Source organism: Amblyomma mixtum, chromosome 6 (assembly GCF_055824585.1).
Source record: "Amblyomma mixtum isolate Tamu chromosome 6, ASM5582458v1, whole genome shotgun sequence".
In the NCBI taxonomy this organism is placed as follows: Eukaryota; Metazoa; Arthropoda; class Arachnida; order Ixodida; family Ixodidae; genus Amblyomma; species Amblyomma mixtum.
The window spans coordinates 69,620,236-69,642,345 of NC_143017.1; the positions used below are offsets into that span (position 1 = coordinate 69,620,236).

The 22,110-nt window shown below is 42.9% G+C and overlaps 1 protein-coding gene across 3 annotated transcripts; it reads right to left on the minus strand.

Moving 5' to 3' along the window:
- Positions 1 to 14: 14 nt before the first annotated feature.
- FER (tyrosine-protein kinase Fer) lies at positions 15 to 20,640 on the minus strand. Of its 3 annotated transcripts, none has more exons than XM_089548073.1 (18): positions 20,331 to 20,640; positions 17,862 to 18,084; positions 16,635 to 16,808; positions 15,307 to 15,403; positions 15,026 to 15,218; positions 13,580 to 13,717; positions 12,766 to 12,888; positions 11,958 to 12,080; positions 11,341 to 11,518; positions 10,499 to 10,597; positions 9,614 to 9,718; positions 7,615 to 7,812; positions 6,618 to 6,794; positions 5,325 to 5,538; positions 4,423 to 4,546; positions 3,460 to 3,611; positions 2,438 to 2,560; positions 15 to 1,158 (listed from the first exon to the last, which is right to left on the minus strand). In XM_089548073.1, the coding sequence occupies exons 2-18, from the start codon at positions 18,072 to 18,074 to the stop codon at positions 1,019 to 1,021; spliced, it is 2,571 nt and encodes an 856-aa protein (XP_089404199.1). In that variant the 5' UTR covers positions 18,075 to 18,084; positions 20,331 to 20,640; the 3' UTR covers positions 15 to 1,018. The 3 variants fall into 3 exon arrangements, with proteins under 3 accessions (XP_089404199.1, XP_089404200.1, XP_089404198.1); XM_089548074.1 differs by having other exon boundaries at positions 9,614 to 9,703; positions 15,026 to 15,233; XM_089548072.1 differs by having other exon boundaries at positions 15,026 to 15,233.
- Positions 20,641 to 22,110: the final 1,470 nt, after the last annotated feature.

The window sequence follows — 22,110 nt, forward strand, 5'->3', positions numbered from 1 at the left end:
CAGCCAGTGTTTAATTTCTTCCCATGACAGAATCCTGAAGGTTGTTAAGTAGGCGTGTCATCAGTCAGAAAAACAAAGATTAAAGAGTTTTTTTTTTCTTTTTTCTTTCACTCCCAACTTTCCGTTAATCACTAACTTCATAACGAGCAGTCAGTGTATCACCTACCATAGACTCAGCCAAAACTGTCACCAGATAAGTTCCACACAGTTAGACAGCAGTTCTAGAACTAGTGACATTCCATTTGTGAAGTGTCCTGGTTGTCTCGTTTAGTACCCACACATCCACCGGAGTTCAGTCTCGGTTTTTGTTGTGTGCAACAACGTATTGATGTAAATAGAATTCACTGGAAGTGTTAGAAACGTGTGTGTGTTTGTGTGCAAAATGTACCATGTGCTTTTGCTGTTCTAGTCTTGTACAGGCACAGACACTGGAAACTGTGGAAAGATCACTTGTCACACAGTTGTGCAGATTGTAGGATACTTTATTTCATACTTTTTTTTTTAATCTTGTATGTTCAGAAACAGTTATTGGTGTTTGGTTTCTGATACAACCATTTCGAGTCTGTTTACACCATGTACACTTATTAAAAGCCACTTGTATGCCTTTCAGTTTTTTTGTATTACTTATAAAGTTATTATTACTTGAAAGAAGGAAGAAAAATATGGCACAAAATAAATAGCACTGGCTGAGCTCCGAAGAACTACCTATATAAACTACCTTATTTGCTGTTGTTTCTATGAAAGGAAAAAAAAGGTACGCTGTTAAAACATGTATTTCACAACACCATTTGTTCGTAACACGTATTTTCTTGAACTGCGACAAACACTTAAATATTTAATAACTGTATTTACACAACTGCTGCTGCCAAACATGAGACAATTCAACACACACAAGCATTTCTTCCTCAAGCGCGTAACTGTCTGCCGAAGCAACAGCAGAACACTGGTGACAATTTGAACAGCCACTGTGTGTGCGAAATAAATGTTTACATGTTCCAGTAGACTGTCCTCTCTGTCATTATATGAGCTTGCCAATATTGACCAGAGTTTGATGGATTTCCTGGAACGTAGGCCTCTTGTCGGGGTTGTACTCCCAACACCTAAGCATGAGCTGGTACACTGTGTCTGGTACCTTCTCGGGTGCTGGTAACCGGTACCCTGAAAGTCGACAAAGGCAGACTTGCATGTTAGTTCCTTTTTCAAAAGCAAAGTGCTTTTACTATTCCCAGAATACATCACAAAAGAATCCTACTGGAAAAAGAGAATCTTGTCTAGTGAGCTTCAGTCATACAAGTCATATCTGACCATTGTCACGAGCTAAGTATGAGATAGCTGTCATTGAGTTCTTTAGTTGAAGGGACCAAAAAACTACTTTTCTTTTTATCTGTGTGACATCAGTGGGCAATTTCCACCCAAACAAGTAGTTTAATGTGATGGGAAGCGCTTAAGTTACTAATAACTCCTTTGGCTCCCAATCGAAAGTCAATGAATTTTTACATTCTGAAGGTTCACTTGAGCTATGATTGATACTGCAGTTCACCAAGCGTATACATATTTAACGTCCTCTAAACTCAGCTGCAAAGCGGCATAGTCATGGAACAAATTTTTGTGTCTGCAAAACTGTCTCCAGTGCAGAAAAAATCTGGCACCACACTCATTAAATAGACACAGGTATGAAAGGTTGGCATTTGTCGGACCTTTGGGAGCTATATTTGTAAAAGAAACTGCAGGCAGGCATCAAGAGACTTGAGAGATGTACTTCACACTACAGAGTTTCTTGAATGCTTCACAGCTGCTTCATCGTGCTGCCAGGTGTGCACTGCACTACAGAGAGCATTGCCTGAAGTGCCTCAACAGCAGACTGACAGCTTGCGCACATTCTTTCATCTCCTTCCTTACAGCCTTTTGTGCTTTCATTCTCTCCCATCTCAGCCTCCCTCTTTTTCGTCAAGGCTACACCAGATATTGACAGCAGACACCGGAAATGTGTAGAGTTGGTTGGCCCTATACATGCTAAGCATATAAAAACATGCTGCTTAATTTGCTCACTTGTGAGATCCTGTTAAGCACCAGGTTTAGCTACGGTTTGGTTACGCAAAGAGATTTGCCCCATTACATGCTATACCTCATTGCCATACTGTTATTAGATCTCGAAGAGATGTTGAGTATGAGTAGACAGGTTAGATTCGTTTTAGGTAACTGCACTTTAGTGAATGTTAAAGAATTCAAGAATTTCTGTATTAAGATTGGTTCCTATGTGGCTCAAAAACCTGCACACTATGTTTACGTTCTACAAGAAACATTTAGAACCATCTTGTTGGTGGCAGAAAGATTTGTGAAGGCCACCTCGGCTTATGAGCATCGCTCCTTAAAGCCTGCAGAATGTGGGCTCAGCATTTCAAGTTCAGAGGCGTTTTGGGAAACTCTTCCAACTCACCTGTGTCTATCAGTTCCCTTGCTCGACTGTTAGACATGCCACAGTAGGGAGAAGCGCCAAGTGAATAGATTTCCCAGGCCAGGATGCCATAGCTCCAAACATCACAGACCGATGTATATTTTCCTATCCATGAGAAACCAAGAAAGACCTCTTAGATTCAAAGTTCAGAAGGACGTAACTCTTGTATTTGTTTATAGCTTGCTGCGTGAATTGGTTTTCACCACAGTGCAACTTTAATTTGAAAGCAAGAGCTTTCTATTAGGTTCAGTATTAAAAAGGGGGGGGAGGTGACAGATTCAGAGGGAAAGCACAGTCCCATATCCCGAGGTCTCCTACACGGCGTTGTTTTGAAAATGCAACCTAATTTACATGGTAAATAAAGGAAAGTAAAAACAGCGCTAAATTCAACACAAAACACACATAAAGACGGACAGGACGGGCGCTGTCATTACATGGTACTTCACAGAAAACAGTTGTAAAAATATGGGACAGAACCTGAAACTATAGCACATCATGAGAACAAAAATTACTGCGCAAAAGGACCGGACAAGGACCGCAAAAGGACCGGTCCTTTTGCGCAGTAATTTTTGTTCTCATAATGTCATACCAACTAGCCCCTCACCGCACTCTTCTAGATAGCACATCAAATTGTTAGTTTTGCAGTTCATACATTTTTCAGGGTTTGCTGTTCAGTGTGGAATACAATAACACGATACCGTAGCTATTGATGCATCGTATGTGAAATTACCAAAGGTGAACCAGAAGGCAAAGAGTGCAATGCCAAGCACATCCACGGTTTGTCTTCTGCTAGATCTTTGTTTTTAAAGCCTTTCAGAGGGGAACTTGGAACTAGTTTATCTGAAAAATGCTTGCCAAAATATATCTTCAGTGTTGGCTCTACTCTGCTGATAGCAAACTAACCATGCAAGCACTTTGCAAGATTAATTCAACAAAAGCGCTTCTGCGGTGCTCTTGTAAAGTTCTGTACTCCACAAATGCAAGCGAGACAGACGTGCACTCACCAAAATTAAGGGCCTCAGGTGCTGTCCATTTTATGGGTATCTGTTTCATGCCGTCCGACACAATGTACTCCTCTTCTTCTCGTGACATGCCAAAGTCCGATATCTTTACAACATTGTCCTTGCCTACCAGACAATTCCTGGCAGCTAAGTCTCTGCGCAAGAAAACGGTCATTTTCTGCATGAGACGCTGCTGCAACAATCAAGACCATCCAATGCGTGAAAGCACTTCAAACTATGTTCAACATATAAGAAAGAACTTCGGTAGAATGTCACCTTTTAAAAACTTTGCTCTGGAAACTGGGATTATGTTAATGCCATGAATTAAAATCTTGAGGTTCAACATCCTGAAGCGACACACGGACTATGAGGGACGCCATAGTGGAGAACATTGGATTAATCTAGACTTCCTGGAATTCTTGTACTGACACTGCACAGCACACAGGAGGCGCCTTTTGCATTTCGCCTCCATCGAAACGCTGCTGCCATCATGGCTGGGACTGAACCCAGGCCGTCCAGCTCGGTAGCTGAGCCGAGGTAACAACACAGAACCATCCTTAATCGGGTGGCAATGCAAATGTTTCAGGTACATGAACAAATGCAAAAATATGGCTGTAGACAAACAATCCAGTTGCATACATAGCTGCTCAGTCACAGCTGAAGTGTTTGATTGAATAAATGGGAATGGGAATTTTTATTCTGATAGAGGTGGTGGTCTGCTCCCTTTACCTAGTAGGCTTTGTGTTTTTACACGGCAATGAAGCTACTTGATGCTTCATAGAATCGGTTTCTCTCAATTCCTTACCCTGCACATGAATGGGCTTAAAAAAGAAACGAAAAAAAGAGGAAGGTACACGGGTGCAAAAACACTTGCAGGCTGCCCTATATGTACGGTAACAACCTAGTACTGCACGCTCTCAGCTGACAAAACATCCTCACCCAAATGTAACGCGAGGCTCACTTTACCTGTGTATGCAGTTTTTGCTTTCGAGATAAGCCATTCCAGCAGCTGCATCCGTGCACATATTCAGCAGTTCCTTTGGACTCAGTTTTGGTCCTTGGTTTCTAAGGAAGGCCAGCAGAGATCCACCTGGAAACAGAACAGGTGATGATAAGGGCTGCGGGTAAAGTAAAAATGGGAACACCTGGTATTCGATGTTCGAAATGAGTTAAAAGTGCATAAAAAGGGCTCCAACATAAAATGAATTAAAATGCTGTAAGAAAAGAAAATGTGGAAAGAACATTGCTGTTTTATCTTGTCATTGAAGCATCTCTGAAGCATTTAAGACCTTTACAAAGCACACAGATGTACTGTACAGGTTCCATCAAAAGTTCCCAGGCCACATGGTCCGCTTTTCATCGGTATATCCTGGCACTTAAGATTCCGATAGAGCTATCGAGGTTCTCAGATGGTACAACGATCCTCCTTCTATTCTCTACAGATATTTTGAGCTTCGAGGGTATCTCAACAGCCCGACTATGCTGTTCAAAAGCAAACCCTGTGGCCTTGGAACTTTTGATGGACCCTGTACATAGCAACAGCAGTCATGCCCACACCAACTGATGTCTGAATGGGATAAGAACCAGTTTTTTTTAGCGCTAGCGGCCGAGTTCATCATTTTAAGAGGCATTTCTTGAGTTCATTGCCACAGTCTAGCCATTTCACTGTGCTTCACACCATTTGGCCACAGCAGTGTCGTCTATTCTTCTATTGGAGAGCAACAAAAACTGCGTTGCTCTCTATCATTTTAATTCTTGGATATTTTTTCAGATTATGTTTGCCTCTGGTTTGTACTTGCTTCCTTTTGGATTCTGTAGCATCCTGTTACAAGGGATGGACGGTACAAGTAGAAGGACAACGGTAGTACCTGGTACCAGTTCCATGACAATCATGATGGGCTGCTTCTGAACACAGATTCCAATGAACTTGACTATGTTTGGGTGGTCATACTGCTTCAAGATTCGTCCCTCCTGGAGAAATTTCTTCTTGTGTTCATCAGGCAAATTGACACGGCAGGTCTTCACGGCCACATCTAGCCTTTGTGGGTGCAGAAGCGCCCTGTACACATCTCCAAAGTTGCCCTGTGAAGCAAAAAAAACGTAAGTGAAGAAAAGTCTCTCTAGCTTTATCTAATCCTGCATGCTACCTTTGACTTCCAATCTGTCATGCTTTTAGAAGCACAAAATTGAAATTATTTATTCTCAGTTTAAATAACTGCAAAATGCTTTTGACATCTGCAAATTGGAAAGCTTCTCTCATTTTGTGCAAGCAGTTATACGAACAGTAGCCATCCTTAATGCAGAATGACGAGAAAAATTGGTCTGTCCTATTTTCGTCCTCTCCATTAAGGGGGGACACTGGTCTTGAAAAGAAAATTTTATTAATTTAGTCATAGTTATGAAATTTTTCAGGGCACATGTATTTTTGTGTGCTGATTCTAGATATGACATTTAATTTCATGTAAAACAATTCCTTGAGTACTTACGCACTTCTTATGCAAGTATTTTGCGAAGAGTTTTGAAGAAAATTTGCTGCGGGAAACTCGCTGAAATGTATGCCATTGGGTTCTCTCGACACCAAGGAATACAATAAGGGTAAAATTGTCTTCCTGCCGATCATAGAACTTAAGTTATAGAGTTTTGAAGTTGTCGCTTCAGAAATAGAAGGAAAGTGTGTAATCCTGTTTCTGAAGTGGCAGCTTCAGTATCCTATTACTCAAGTTCTATGATGGCCAGGATGATAATTCTACCCTTATTGCATTCCTTGGTGTCGAGAGAACCCAGTGGCATACATTTCAGCGAGCTTCCCGCAGCAAATTTTCTTCAAAACGCTTCGCAAAATACTTGCATAAGAAGTGCATAAGGGCTGAAGGAATTGTTTTACATGAAATTAAATGTCATATCTAGAATCAGCGCACAAAAATACATGTGCCCTGAAAGTTTCGTAACTGTGACTTCATTAATAAAAATTTTTTTTTCAAGACCAGTGTCCCCCCTCTAAGCTAAACTACATTCGTAGTTCGCATCAAAATTCCAAGGTGTGGGTGTGCAGAAAAACAATTATTTCACCACCATCATTCAAACCAATAGCCTGAAATCAAGTTGAGAAGGAGTGTTGTTTAACTCTTACTGCACAAGCGATACACTGCATATTAACTCACTCTTCCAATTTTCTCAACGAGCTCGACATCATCGTTGTTCAGTTCCCATCGCTCCCTGAAGATGGGCGTTTGCAGTATTGCCCCTGACTTGCTCGTCACTGGATGTCCTAGGTGATGCTGATACACTATCAGCTCTTGCACTGTGCTGAAGGCCGGCCCTTCAAACCTATATTTTCCCTGCACGAAAAGAGGTAAACAGATTTTCAGTAACAAGTGACATTTCATGATCGCTTAGAAACATTCTCAGTTAGTGCTATTACATTCCAATACATTCAAGATAATGATGCTGATGCCTAGGCACCACAAAAGTCTAACATTGCTTGGGGATACAGCTGCAGATCACATGTGCACATATATGATGACCGCCGTTCTGAGATTACTCCATCTACTATTGTGACGTATGGGAAACAAATTGCAAAATCAAGTGAACTAGAAAGCAAATAACAGCAGCTCATAAATGAATGAACTCATTAGGCCCTCCTACCTATTTCTCTATCGCTACTGATCTGCCCTTCCTGTCCGAACAGCCTCTCTGCCTGTGTAGATCTGACCTAGTATTACCTCTTCTACTGCCAGACTGCTCAGCTGTCACGTTCCTACCCCCTTACCCCCTCCCTTTATATCACCACGTGGCTCAACTGGATTGTCGCTGTAATGGGAGGAATAACGTCAACTGGTCACCCAGGCAGTCAATATGCTCTGCCAGTAATTTTTAGCTTATTAAATGTTTTATACAAGTACTACTACGGTTGAAGTTCTTGCACACGTGCACTTTCTCTCTAGAAATCTAATTTTCAGTAAACACAGTTAAGCCCTTGATTTACGCTTCTGATTGTTTAATCATTACTTTTCTAATTCTGTAATCCATGTTCTGAGGTACTGCAACTTCACCAAATACATGGTGTTTACGTTGGCAGCAGTATGTGATGCATTTTAGGTTCCTTTAAGAGCCCATAGTTGCAAGCATGCAAAAATAGAAACGTAAAATATTGCTCACGTCAGGTGTAGTTTGCACAATGAAATGCTTGTGACCCTGCCAGCACACTGACAGCACCACTTGCTTTGTTTCGTTTCGTATCGTCTCTCGCACGAGGTAGTCACCGTCATTGACAAGCAGTCGGACGACTTCTTCCCTCGGTAGCACACCGTGGAACCAGTCTTCGTCTTGCAGCGAGATGTTTGGATTGACAGTCATCTGTATTTCATCAAAAAAGAAAAAAAGAAAGCATTGGCAGACCTTGCAATAATGAAGGCAACAGCAAAGTGATATTAATGTGCAATACTTATAATGTGTCACAACATAAGATGTTCTGTCACAATCCAAAATGGGCACTGAGAGATAGCATGAATGAGCCGTGATCTTAACTACAGCAAGCATAAGGGAGACCAAACAACAAAACTTTAAATAGCATGCTTTCCAATAATAGTTCAAAAACTGCCCTGAGATCACTGCTGAGGAAAGGAATCTAAACACCTTGGTAACAAAGAAAGCAAAAACAATGCACACAAGGCTCCACATTTCCCCTATATGGTATCTCCTTTTTCCTCTCCTTCATGTAACTGTACGAAGCTACCATTGGTGTCCAACCAGAGCCAGAACACAGTTTTCAGAGCAAACACTGTCATGGAACATGCCCTAAAGCGCCCTTTGCTGAAAGCTGCCACTTGTTTAATTTATCACTAAGGCCTTCTTACTGTTCTCGACATAACTGATGATGCTGGAAAGTACCTAGTGCAGTACATGCAGCATTCCTCTGCTCTTCTAATCATATGCCATCACATGTTCAATATTCATTGTGCAATATTTACTGCCTTTTCTTTTATGCACACGTGAATTCATTCTCTTTTTCCTTCAAGTACGAAAACTGGCCAATAGAGGCACCTTATTCTCAATGGCCCAACCAACCCTGTCTACACACAATGGAAGCCACAATAAATGGCAAGAGATTAACAGAACAATGAGAGAGAGGTGACAGGAGTATCTCATGGCTCATGCAGATTGACAAATGGCAGCCTACCTGACAAAACAAATTGTGATTAGTTTCTGGAGTGCAACAGCATTGAAACGACCCTCTTGAAATTAAAGGGACAGTGAGGAGAGCACTATTGATATTTTTTTTATAGCAAAATCCGATAGTTCGGCATTTCATGGCTTTGTTGCCACTTGGCCGGCAGCGAAAGATTCATTTATTTCCAAGAAATTTGGATTCGAAGTTGAAAAAGTTTTTCCCACCACTCTGATTCAAACTTGGGATTCTCCTATGACGACACAGGACTAAGTGACGAGAAACATGACGTGCCATGACGTACCGCAGACTCCGTGATTTCTGGCGCCAGCATAGCGGCCCAGCAGCAGCCGAAAAGAGAGCTACCGCCGGCCGCACGTTGAAGGCATCTATCTGCTATTGCGGCCGTCGCTACAGTCGCTTCGTTTACGTTTGCACTGGCGTTTTGCCAGCGTTACGATGGATCTCGTTCTCGAAGTCTTCAACGAAGTTCTCGCAAAGTTCACCTTTAGCATACCGTGTACCTTGTTACCGCTAGCGGAATACCGGGAGCCCGCCTACCACCGGAAAACAGGCGCTGATTGGTCCCGATGCTTCAGGAACGCGCGTAGCTGCCGGGCACGTGGCGCCATCTGGCGGCGCCTCAGGGATTTGTGGCTTCTCGGTTCCTGGTGTTGCTAGAACCATTCGTTCTAGCAACACTGTTTTGTTCTATGATCTCATCACGCTTGTACTTGCGAGTTTGGCCTGTGGCGGCGATACCTGTATTTTGGTTCTTGCTCTTTTCTACATTACAAGAGCTTTGTTGTCAGTATGAGTGGCGTTTTTGTAATCAGGAGCTGGTATTCTGTCGATACAAGCCAACTTCAATTTCTCCTCAGTGTCCCTTTAAAAAGAGAAATGCTGCTCCACACACAAACAAGACAATGCTGTTCGGCAGTGAAAGTGCACAGGCAGAGAAGCATGCAGGGAGGCTGTCACGACACTTACGCGGCTGTAGGGCCGGAGTTGGTGGGTGTTGTTAGTCTCTTCGGAGATGTTATTGGAGGTGGTGATGCATTCCTCGGAGTCCTTGGAGTGCTGGGGGCGGTTGGCCTGGCATGAATACACTGGACACTTTGGCAACAGCACTTGCTTTCCACTCGTGCACAATGAGGTGCTTTAGGAACCACAGGAGGCGAGAAAGAGCTCTTGTGCAATCTAGGGGTGCAGCCTAGAATTTAACTACATGGCTTATACTCATGTTAACAACTAACAGAGTGGATGCCTTGACTCCAGGCTATATGATGATGCTCTCAGGAAATTATGTTTATCCATGTCACCTGGTAGCTCATAAATTTTTGCTGCCAGCAGTATATGCACGATACACTTGCACAACTTGTTATGTCCTCGTTTTTCATAGACTGCGGTTAAACAACATCACTTTGCTTAAGTACAGTTTCTCTTTCTAGCGGAATGGTCTCCAAATGTTCAGTATTCTTTTCAGTGTGACGATGTTCTTTTGTACAGCCAAGAAGTGACAGTCCACATTGGAATGTTGCGATCAGCATACAGCAAGTGCGGCAAATTTCTATAAACACTGGCAGGTATAGACGTGAGCGTGTGTAATGAGAATAGCCCATTTTTATAGCTCGCGCAAAGTGACATTGAAAAATCGAACTCAGGCTCAGCGGCTTTGACAACAAATTTAAAAATCTGTGTTGCCAACAGTTAGGTTCACAACATCTGAGTTCAAGCCTGGCTATCTATCTGAAGCATGTGCAAATAAAGGTGACTACATAGAGCCATGCATTTCACTACATACCATCTACCATGCAGCATAAAAAGGGAAGCACAAGGGCAGGCACAGCAGAACAGAAATTGAATTCCGTGTACCTGCTTCCGGAGGAAGGGGCTCTTAATCCGGTCCACAAAATGCCTCGCTGCAATCTTGCTGATGGTCGTGAAGTCCATTATTTCTTCCCCCTTGCTGCTCTGAAATTAAATGGCAGAGCAAAAGCATCAACAGCTGAAACTGTGTGAATGTGGTGCAAGAGATAGCCATTAAATTTCTGACACTGTTCTCGGGATTCTCCACTCATAAGCTTTGTTAAGACTGTGCAGCAGTTTGCGCAGAACAGAACTGCTTTGGCTTTTTAAGCGTGCCTGTCACTGGCCGGCGCTGGGCTGCAACTCTCCTTGACAGCACTGTTATGGGAGTGCATTGCAACAAAGCATGCGCACATGAACTTTACCTGTGTATTGAAGACTTGGGTGCTTCAGAAGCTCACACCAGGCCAAATTTCATTATACACAGTTGCTTTCAGGTGCACACGTTATACACATTTGATACTTTCAACACTTACTAATAGTAAAAGTTAAGCAGCATAAAAAAACAGAGAGAGGCTGAGAAGAAAAAAGCTGAGCCTTCATCTAGGCTGTGCCTCCCATCACCAATACATGGCAAACCCCCAATAGAAACTGCCCTTTTCTTCTCCCAAGAGCTGACACATCTGTACTAGTTCTTATGTGCAAAGAATTTCTGGTAAGCCTCTGCATGGGACACAGCGTAAGAGCACACAGTCACAAATGTTATCTTCAAGTAGGCAACTCTAGTAAGAACATGGTAACAACATGGACTCGAATCAGATATGAAAATGGCACTGTACACGACATGCACTAAGCCCGCAGCCATGACAGGCAACTGTCATGATTATTATCTCTCAAGGAGAACGTACTTGTTCGCCATTAAGAGTGACATCCAGGTCCAGGTCCAGGGCCCTGGGAACTTCGTTTCCCATCAGTGAAAGGGCCTGCACAAGCAGCTGCAGTTGGCTGTTGAACCGCTCTTCTTGGCACTTGGCCTCATCGCGCTCCCTTTTGATTATGTCCACAGCTCTCTTCTTCACCATGGCTCTGCAGATGAGTGGCAGACGGAGGCATCTGAGTTACCTTGTCAATCTAAACCAGTGAAAAAAAAAATCCCTAAAATAGAGAAATAATTTTAGTCCTGATAGTTCTCGTCATTTGTTAACTGGGCAATTGCTGGGCTTAACATGGCAGACAGCACCTGTGATTCAAGCTAACCTTTACCACGTTGTCTACCTCTTCTCTCCTGCTCTACCTTAAACTATTTTCTCTCTTTCTCGTTAGCCTTGGATAATTTTATTACAATCTCATTAAAATTCTTATAGTTCCATTGTTCCTTTTCTCAAGAATACAGGGTCCCTTTTTGCAGAGAACAATGATTGGCTACAAGCTTGCATCAAATTAGTAAGCGGGAGTTATTTTAATGACTGCTAACAAGAAATTTTGCCTTTATAACCGCACGACGATAATCATCACCATAACTTACGCTGATCCCAGATCAGGGGTTGTCTTTATTTCAGATACATCCACTTGAAACTGTGCTAGCTGTGTCTCTTTCTCCAAGATCACAGCCTGGACGTGGGCAACTTTTGCCTGCAACTCAGTGATCCTGCAAGAGCACAGGAAAAGCCAAATACAAATGCTGGCTCAATGGGCATCAACACATAACATCAAAAAAGAAAAATAAATCCAAATTTTTATGCTGCTGGTTACAGGGTTACGGGACATGCACTACCAAGATCAATGCACATCAGCAAGAATATTCGCACATCTCGAGGTTTCTAATCATTAAGCTTTCAACCTGACATCACGGAACAGATGCCATCCTGGGAGAAACCACGAGCAGAGGCACAGGTTCATTGAAGCAATGATGCTGCCAAATAGATCTTTAATTAGCACCATAAGGCCATTGTCAAAGCTGTAAACGCCGATGACAACCATTCACATGGTCAAATTTTGATTGTCGCTAGGCAGTTCATTTAAGTTTCACTAAATTCACTCCATGCAATCCAAGGAATGCTATGCCTCTACGAGTCAAACTTGAACCCTTTTGAGTGCTCAGGAAAATTCTTTTGTGGCGAACAAATAGTTTCATTCGGGAAGATAAATTTACTTGGCGACTTTATGAGTGTACCCGTAAGTGCAGATGCTGAGTTGAACATTCACTATGAGGGGCTCATTTAGCTATGCATTGACTTCATGGGCTGCGAAAGTTTTTTTTTTTTCTGTTTTCAGCTCAGTTCATTTCAATGTAATAGCATGCATGGCTCCAAACTGTCACTGTGTTCGCTCACCTTTCTCTCACAGAGTCAATCGTAAATTCGTCGACTGCAATCTGTTCTGGCTTCAGTTTACCAGAGTAGTTGTTCAGCAGAGACTCATCGTAATGGAAGTCAATAGGGGGAATTGGTTTAGACCTGGAAATGGATACATTGTACACAGTTTGTACAGTACACAAACCGAATCTTGGTCACACTGTAAAGTACAAGAGCTTCGCAAAGATTGCTCGTACCTCAATATGTCATTGACAGGTATACAATGCCCACGCTCCACTCCACTAGCTTCATCCATCACAAAAATATATTACCAGTCCAGAGACTATACCTATAGACTACGTGCAGACTAGTGTCTAAAGAAATTTTTGGTGAGCTGGGGCACATCCCATTGTCAATGGGAGGGTATGCACTGAATCGCTACCATAGCCAATGGTAGCACATTTTTTTCCCCTCTTTAAAAGGCAAAAAAATTGAATTTTGGAACTTTTTTTCTGTTTATGTAATTGTTTTCAATGCAACAATAAAAATTTTCGAATAAGGTGAGAACAATACAAGAGGAGGGGCCTGAAAGTATTGCTGCAGAAATATGTCTACTGAAGTTCAATGCAGTCATTCGAACAGAAAGTTTTAATTCATTTTTCATGGCTAATGTCATGTTCTGCATGCCTAAATCAAGTGACTGTCTTGACCTCTCAGTATGCAAAGAAATGGACTTGAAAATATGCTTTTAGGTTGGAAAAAAATGCATGTAATCAACAAAACAGAGTGTACTGTAAGCATAATTTTCAATACATGCAGACTAACAATATAGTAATCAAAAACAACAACTCACTTGTATCTTTCAACAAAGTCCTCATACTCTTTGTCGCTGTTCACTTGCTCTATGCTTTCCATGACACTTTTCTGGAGTGCTTGGAATGGCTCCGAACAAAAATTTGTACGATGCGAGAAGTCCCTCACGACTGTTTGCCTGCAGATATGAGCCATGAATTAGTCATCGCTGAAGACAGTGGTAAGAAAGCAACAGAGGTGAACACGAATATTTGGTGTCTTACCGGTAGTCCTATATGAAAGCAGCCAGCAAAGAAAGTCTGAGTGTTACCATCAGCTTTATATTGGATGACATACAGTAAACATAATTACAAAATAAACTTTAGTCACACAAACCTAAAACTCAGTTCCCACAGCCTACAAATGTATCCGTATTTTCTTCTTCTGACTAAACACAGGACTGCCCGAAATTACATGCACAAGCAGTATCAAAGGAGTGTCAGGGGAGTTCATGCACAAGAACCAAATTTGGTTTTACTTCTGCATAGCACTTCAGGGTAAACTTGCTTCACACCGAGAGTGTTCTATCTCACATCAATTCAACCCGCACATAGCCTCTCATTTTGTCATTAGAATACTGTTGCAACACATGTGCATTTTCCTATTAGAGGCTTCCTATGAAAACAGCAAACTATCTACGTGTTTCAGTCACATGATGCTGCTGAAGCCTAGGGACCAAATAGTTTTAAAAAATTGCATATATGAATGCTAGTCTGTGTGGTACTCATAGTTTCATCGTTTCATGTTTTCTGCAAAACAGTTTCGTCAGCCCACGAAGTGTTTTTGTCAGTGTCTGTCACACATGACTTTCACATCACCCGCAGAACCAACATGACGAAAGAAAGTTTTGAATGACAAGTAGTAATTTTTTCCGTACTGAAATATTTTCTGAGCCAGGTTGTTGCAGACTTGCTGATAAAAATGGTGCTACGTCATCATTCCATCACTAATTTAAATTGATTACAGCAAAAAAAACTTAGTGCATTGAAAAACATGAGCACAAGTCTCAAGACAGGAATTGCTCTCATTTCTTTCATAATGGTCCTTAAGAACAACAACCTTTGTCTATACAATTTTTGCGCTCGCCAATACCTAATTCACTCTCGACTTCTTCAGCACACTGCAGTGTATATGCAGCACCCCAAAATGAATTTCAAGTACTGTAAGGCATGTATTCAATTAAAAAATAAGGATAAAGTAAATGGAGGGAATTTTCTTTCGGCTTAACCAAGCAAGATGAAAATTCAGAAATAAATCAGTTAACAAACCCCAGATTGGTAGCACAGTCTGACAAACCAACCAACAAAAACGAATAAACTCTCCAGAAAGATTCCGAAATTTCTGTAATGTTACAGTAGTCTGGACATCTGAGGCCTGGCTAAAGTGGCAGTGGATACGTCAGGTCAGTCCGTAACTTATTTGCAACGCCAAAAAGAGAGAATTGTACCAGCAGTCCACCGCCTCCTGTTGCACTGTTTGTTGGTATTCCAGCAGGCCTGGCAGAAGCGTAGTCCTCAGGTGGTGCTCGTAGTTCATGGCTTCATTGAGAAGGAGGATGTAGTCATTGTGGGCTTGGTGCAATTTCCTAGTTGCCTTGACGTAACGCTCTTTCGCCTCTTCCACCTTTTTGTTTCCTCGACCTGGAAGCAATGTCACTGTGGTGAGTGAGCATCTGCACTTTCTGTGAATGCTAGGCCCCTAATTACAAAGTTCGAATCTTGTGATTACCTTTCATGAACTGGTCCTCATACTTTTCCTTAGCAGCCGCAGCGTTTTCTATGCATTTCTCGTACTCCGAGGTACTCTTGAGCACAGCGTCTCTGAGCTATTGCAGGGGAAAAAAAAAAAAATTATATGTGTGCCATGCAATTTCAATAACCTGTGTAGTCTTGAGCTCATGATTTTATGACCCCACACAGTAATGCGATCACTGGACTAATTACTCACTAGAGTCCACCTAAGTGCAATAATATGAGCACAAAAGAAAGCTGTTCAGCTTTCTCAGAATCTTCACACTTGAAAAATGTGTCCTCATCTGAGGATAAAACCCAAGAACTTTCCAAAACCAGGATATTTTTCTTGAACTGCGAATATTAAGCAAAAGCTCTATAGTTTTTATCTGTAGCTGTAAGGTGGTGCTGAGGTGGATAATAATGAGTAATTGATTGACTGAGATTAACTCTACTCAGGGGATTCACCTGAGCATGTCGGTCTAATGCAAATGCAAGAGTGACACTTGTGCTGGGCGTGCAACATGCTTTTTAGAAGCAGCTTTTCACGGTCTCAGTTCAAAAATTGTTTCCATCCACACTATGATACTCTTGATGGCAATGTCAGGTAGTTGCTGAGGCTGCATGAGCACACTAACAATTTTACACCCCTGTCAGAAAGGCAATTTCAACTGCCATTCAACTTAATGACAGTTCAGCTTTCAAACTACAACTGAACTCAATAGCAACCAAGCATTTTTACAAAGCAGTTTTAGCACAACCCAGTCCGAACTCTTGATTTCCTGATTACATCATGTGCAGTCTGTTTTAAATGAAATTACATTTGTATTCTGTTATATTCAATGTTATGCATTCATTTGGCACTTATTTCACTAAATAGTAATTTGTGTGCACCACGGTTGAACAGCGCATTTGGCTACAGAACAAGGGCAAGTTTTTTTTTTTATGTTGCTTTGTGCATTGTACACTATGCACACTGACTTAGTGAAAGTTGTAGATTTAGGTCGGTGCTAATCACAACAGCGATATTTCATGCAAGCTGAGCTCATAAGGCAGTGAGAAATGCTGCTGGTTCAACTGATGTAATGAGATCATGAACTGCCATACAAGTTAGCACATTCAAGCAGGACTTGCTGAACTGAGTTTTATCACTGAGAACCCACAAAAGATAACATTGCTGTGTAACCACCTAACTGCCATTCAAGACAACCACAAATAGTTTGAAAGCAGTTAAAACTGTTTGTGTTACTGGAGTATTAGTATATGTGTTAATGTCTGAGAAGTACTCCCTCCCCCATCGAGAACCCTTAGAAACAGAAATCATACCCTTGTCAGCTCTCCATGAATTCTTTGATGTTCTTCCTGGTACACCTTCCTGAGTGCCCTTTTTTCCAGAATGAGACAGCTCAACTTGTCTAGCGTGTGAGTGGCAACTAGGTCGGCATTCTGCTTAAAAAGCCGGCCAACAGTTTCTGTTGTGTCCACAATGGCATTCCATGCCTGGAAAGAAGCACATTTTATTTTGTTACGTGCAGCAAGTCTTGTCATAAAGCTTACACACAACCAACAGCATTCTGGGACAATTTACCCAGCCTGCAGTCACGGCGGCTGCATGTAAACAATTCTTAGCAGCGCAAAAACTTTTTTACCAATGCAATCTTACACCACCTATAGTCCCCATAAAACGTTAGTCCCATTGTAAAAAAGGGGAAAAAAAGCAACCAGAGCGGGAGCACATTAAACCTATCTGTGTGTACTGCAAAAGAGTGCAGAAAAACCTTCTGCATACAGTTCACAGCTACCACATAAATTAACTGACCTGCTAGTTTACTGCTGCAGACAAGACTTTTATCAGTGACACACGCTAACCACAAAAAAGCTTGGTGGACTAAAAGCACCCACAAGAAATAACCCAGGTGGGTTGGAGAAATTATCTCATTAATCTATTAACTAATTTAACTAATTTTATTTTAATTAACTAATTTTATCTCATTAATCTATTTAAAACCTAAAACACCCTACAAGAAAAAACTATCAATCAAAAGTTAAGATATAAATGATTAGAATTAAGTAGTCATTTAATTCTCAGTACAAGCCACAAATTAACAAAATCTGTAGTGGCCAATGATGTCTTAATTATTTAACAGGAAGAATAGATGCACGATTATTTCATGGGAAGGAAAATCCCTTGTAAGTAAAACTGTGAAACTAAAAATTCAATTGCACATACTGCACAAAGGCAACAGAAAAGAAGCAGTACTGCAGGGCAACTAATAAAAATCTAAACTAGATCATTTGGCAACAGTTTTTTTTCCTGGGAAGTTGCTCTGGTTGTAAGCTGGCAAGAATGTGGAATATTCCAACTCTGTACAGGTCAGAAGAATAATTGTAGTTTAATGCACAGTCCCATGGGCTAATTAAAGCAGGCTCATCTATCAGTCTCGGATGCAACTAAACAAATCGAGCTGAGATATAATTTCAGTTACCATGTCTCCAAGCGTTCAGTTCAGTTCAAAATTTAACAGCGCTATGAGCATGGACACCAGGACGCACCTTCGCAACCAGGCTGCCAGCAAGCTCTTCTCCGGGTTCTTGTTTGGCTGTTTGAACACACAGGGCACTGAGGGCTAAGGAGTATTCACGGTCACACTTAACACGGTGCATAATGAAGCGACGCATATTCTCCAGCAGCCTGAGCTCCGCATCTTGCACGGAGAGAAGTGCATCGTGGGAGCTCCAACCCTGAAGCTCTGTGGCGAACCCCATCAGCAGTAACCTGCATTGGTACGCAAAGGTAGCGCACTAATCAGTGACAACTCTGCAACTTCCACAAAAACTAGCCTTGATATTCCATCTAACTATAGCAACACAGCGGACTTCGTGATGAAATCACTCTGTTTACAACATCTGTGGTGCTGGATGGACCACTGCCATATGGCAAGGACTTAATGTACAAGTTGATGCCTTCTTTTCTCTTTTCAATCCTCTTTATTGAAGAAATTACTAGCAAGCATCAGAGCCAAGGAACCTTTCACTAAACACAGCTAACATTTTATAAACAGCAGGAGTTGATTTCCCGCGACTCCATAATGTGCTTCTCTCACCACTGGCCTATGGGATTGGTAAAAACAAACTGCTTTGGAAGCAATGGCATTGTGAGGAATTTTAAAGAGTGCAATGCAATGCAAGAGTGCAAAGAATTCGCCCTCTCACCAGTGTACAACAGAACGCAGTCGGCAAAGTACATGTAGCACAGGCAACAAGGCTGTGCATGTTAAGTGGCAATAAGGTGCCCTTTACAACCATGAATTAACATATCCAGCATTATACATTCATAAGCAAGCATGCAGTCCAACGTCAAAAAAATTCTCCAGATTTCTTTAAGCCATTGTGACATTTTTTAACCAAGGCCTGAGATTAAACATTTCTACGCGAACTGAAGTGCTGCTATACATTCGTTATGGAACTTTTGTATTTATAAGTAGGTTATAGCAGGCACCAACAGCAGCATCATAAGTCTGGCGTATGAAAAAGAAAAAAAAAACGGAAACTTCGTTGGTTCGTGTATTTAATTCCATCAAAATGAAAGTAAATGCTGCTACAGAACATTCATGCTGGCTTTCATGCGTCGTTTCAATCAATACGTTTCAAACAGACAACTTCCCCGAGTTATCTGAAAGAGAAATATGCATTACGCAAGCCAGCGAACGCAGCCTCGCCTTTTCCGATGTTCTCTTAGATATTGCCTCCTACGAAAGCCTATGCGCCGCGCACAGCCAGCGTAACCGATGCTAAAGGGTGTACCTATCGAGACGGCCTTCGTTTGGCTGGCTGCCCCGATCGCTGTTGGGTCTCATGGACGCAGAAAATGAGGGCAGGGCGTTTATCGCGGGTTTGATCTCGTGCAGCGGGCGCACAGCGTTCGTTGCGTCGGCCGCGGCAGCATAATGAGAGGTGTGGGGATGCAGTTACGAGTGCACGCATGTCATGCGGGAAAATATGCCGCGCGGCAGCTATTTGCATAACACATAGCGCCGGCTTCTGTTGCGCGGATATTGTTATGTGAGCGGCATCCGGTATGCGCGCGTAGTCTCCCGAATGAGAAGCAAGACATGCGTACAGCCGTACGGACGGTTTGAACTTCGCGCGTCGTACCGGAGCGTGTGTTGAACTAATGTGATATGTCTTATTCTGTTACCCAAGAAAAAAAAAAGAAAGAAAGACTGAGGGGGGCGTAATAGCGAATGCGTATCGGCTTGCTGCAAGGCAGAGTAAAATCAACAGAAAATGCGGGGCAAAAAGCTAGTGGGAGGTAACAGTTAGATTGCAGTTGGTTTCGCTTTTCAGAACGCACGCGAAGATTAAAACATCGTACTTGTTTAGGAAATTAAGTACCTCTGGATGAGCATAAACTGCCCAAATTTTCTTTTGTACTGATGTTCACACTTACTGAAGTGCGGGGCAAATACACACACTTTAATCACGTCCGGCTACAGATAGTGCATGAATGTAATGCGTAGATGGGTCAGCTCGCGCGGTACATATTATGCGCATTTTTTATCCGTATCTTCCCTGTTAGTGATAAATGAACGCATAAAGGTTCCACTATTTCGATGCTGGATTATTTAGCAAAGACAGGATCGAGTCTTATCATTATTCGGTCAGGAAGACCGCGCAGAAAAAAATCGAGGGGAAAAAAGAATATCGTGCTCAAATCTGCATATGTGCCCCGCAACGCCGTGCTTATTTTAAGATCCCGACCGGGGCCGAAGATTGTGGACACGTCTGCCTGAGTTCCGCATCAGAAATACATGCCTAATTTTAGAAGCCGGCCTCCGGCGCCGAGTCAGCGAGCCCACGCGTTTTCTCCCGGTCCAAAGTGCAGCACCTCGTCTGGTCAGCCCCGTGCTCTTTTTCTTCAATTACCGCTAAGGCAAAGGCTATTTTATCTCGCATTTCAGCAACTCTGGTATGACACTAACTCGGACGTCACTAAATTTTCGTTACTAGCGTCAGACTTACGGTCGCAGACACAAAGGCGAAGGGCCGAAGGTTTTTGTTCCTAGAACAGGAGCAGCACGAACTTGGGTCTCAGGGTCATATCCGAAAAAGACAACCGTAATCCACGTTGGCCTTCATTTGAAACACAGGTTATCCACAGAACGATGCCCGTAGGTAGTGAAAGCACAACTCTGACACGCACTGAGCTCGTCCGAGGCACCAGCACCGATACACACGAGACTTCCACGAACGACCCGAGGAACAACAAAGGCGCAGCCGCACGCACCAAACGCTTCCCCCGCACTCGCGAGCAAAAGCGACCGCGGCGGAAAGCGCTCGCTTGGGAGAGAGCGGAGGGATCGTAGGTCGGGGAAAGAAAGCGACGGCTAGTTCGCAGACGTCCCGCCAGGGAAACTCGCTCTAGGCGGGAAAGCCGAAACTAGGGCGACCGGTGGGGCAGCACGCGCGCGTCTAATGGTGCCTAAGGGGCCCGTATTAAGCCCCTCATTCTCGGCTATTACTTCTGCATGTTAGCGGAATCACGGCACAACTGAAGCTGAAACAGGTGCGAATTGCCATTCAAGAGGTAGTCATATTAGAGGTATGTTTTGGTTTATAGTTCAAGGTGTTTAAGGGCTCCGGAAATTTCGACTTCCTGGAGTTCTGTAACGTGCACTGTCATCGCACAGTACACGGGCGCCTAGAATTTCGCCTCCATTGAAATTCTAACACTGCGGCTGGGATCGAACCCACGTCTTTCGGGTTAGCAGCCGAGTGCCATAACCAATGAGCCACCGCGGCGGCAATATTCGGGGAAGGATACGAAAAATCCCTGAAATGGATTCGAACGCACGCTGGCTCGAACCCTGTAAGCTCACTGGACTGACGCCTTGCCACCCGACCATCGTTGACGCAGTTGTAACAGTTGTGTGTCTAACAGCTATTAAGGCGAAGAAAGCCTTTCATGGCTAATGAGTGGCGCGGACGGGATGTGCCACGCTTTCAAAAATGCTCGTTTGACTGGCTCCGCAAGAAGACGATGTCTGTGCAGCCTTCCTTTGCTCGTCGGCTACCTAATGTCACAAAAGCGTGCGCCGCAATACTCTCATTCACAAAGACATCATCATCATCACCACCCTGACTACGCCCACTGCAGGACAGAAGCCTCTTCCATGTCTCTCAAATTGACCGTTTTTGCCAGCTGCGGCCACCGTATCCTCGAAAACTTCTTAATCTCATACGCCCACCTAACTTCCTGCCACCCCCTGCTACGCTTGCCTTCTCTTGGAATCCACTCCGTTACCGTTGTGGACCAGCGGTTATCTTGCCTTCGCATTACATGTCCCGCTCAAGCCCATTTCTTCCTCTTGATTTCGGCCAGGATGATGATGATGAGTGGCTTGGACAGGATGTGCCATGCTTTCTCTAATCCATAATACAAAAAAGCACGAACTATCAATGAAGAAAAATAAGAACAGAAAATCTGTTTCTAGGCGGGAGTCGAACCCAGGCCAGCGGCGTGCGAGACGGGGGCGACTCCACTGCGCCACGACCTTTCTTTTTATTTATTTATTGTACGGAAATCAAACCCACTAAGCTAACAAATGCTTTACGTACAGTCTTTGTCAAAAGTAACCAGGCTGCATGGTTTGCTTCTAGCTCGTACAGTGGAGCCCTTACAGCTTCCCTGAAGCTGAAATGGTCCTTAAAGGTAAGGACTTGCGGGTCTTCGTACATTTCAACACCTTTCGATCTTTAGCAAAGCCACAAGGGCTCCGCTATACAAGCTAAAAGCAAACCA

Coding starts and splice junctions, on each gene's coding strand:
- FER (XM_089548072.1), bottom strand. CDS start 18,074: ATGGGGTTCGCCACAGAGCTTCAGGGTTGGAGCTCCCACGATGCACTT. Junction 4,547..5,324: donor TGTCATGGAACTGGTACCAG/GTACTACCGTTG, acceptor TTCTGTTTCCAG/GTGGATCTCTGCTGGCCTTC. Junction 1,159..2,437: donor AAGGGAACTGATAGACACAG/GTGAGTTGGAAG, acceptor GTCGACTTTCAG/GGTACCGGTTACCAGCACCC.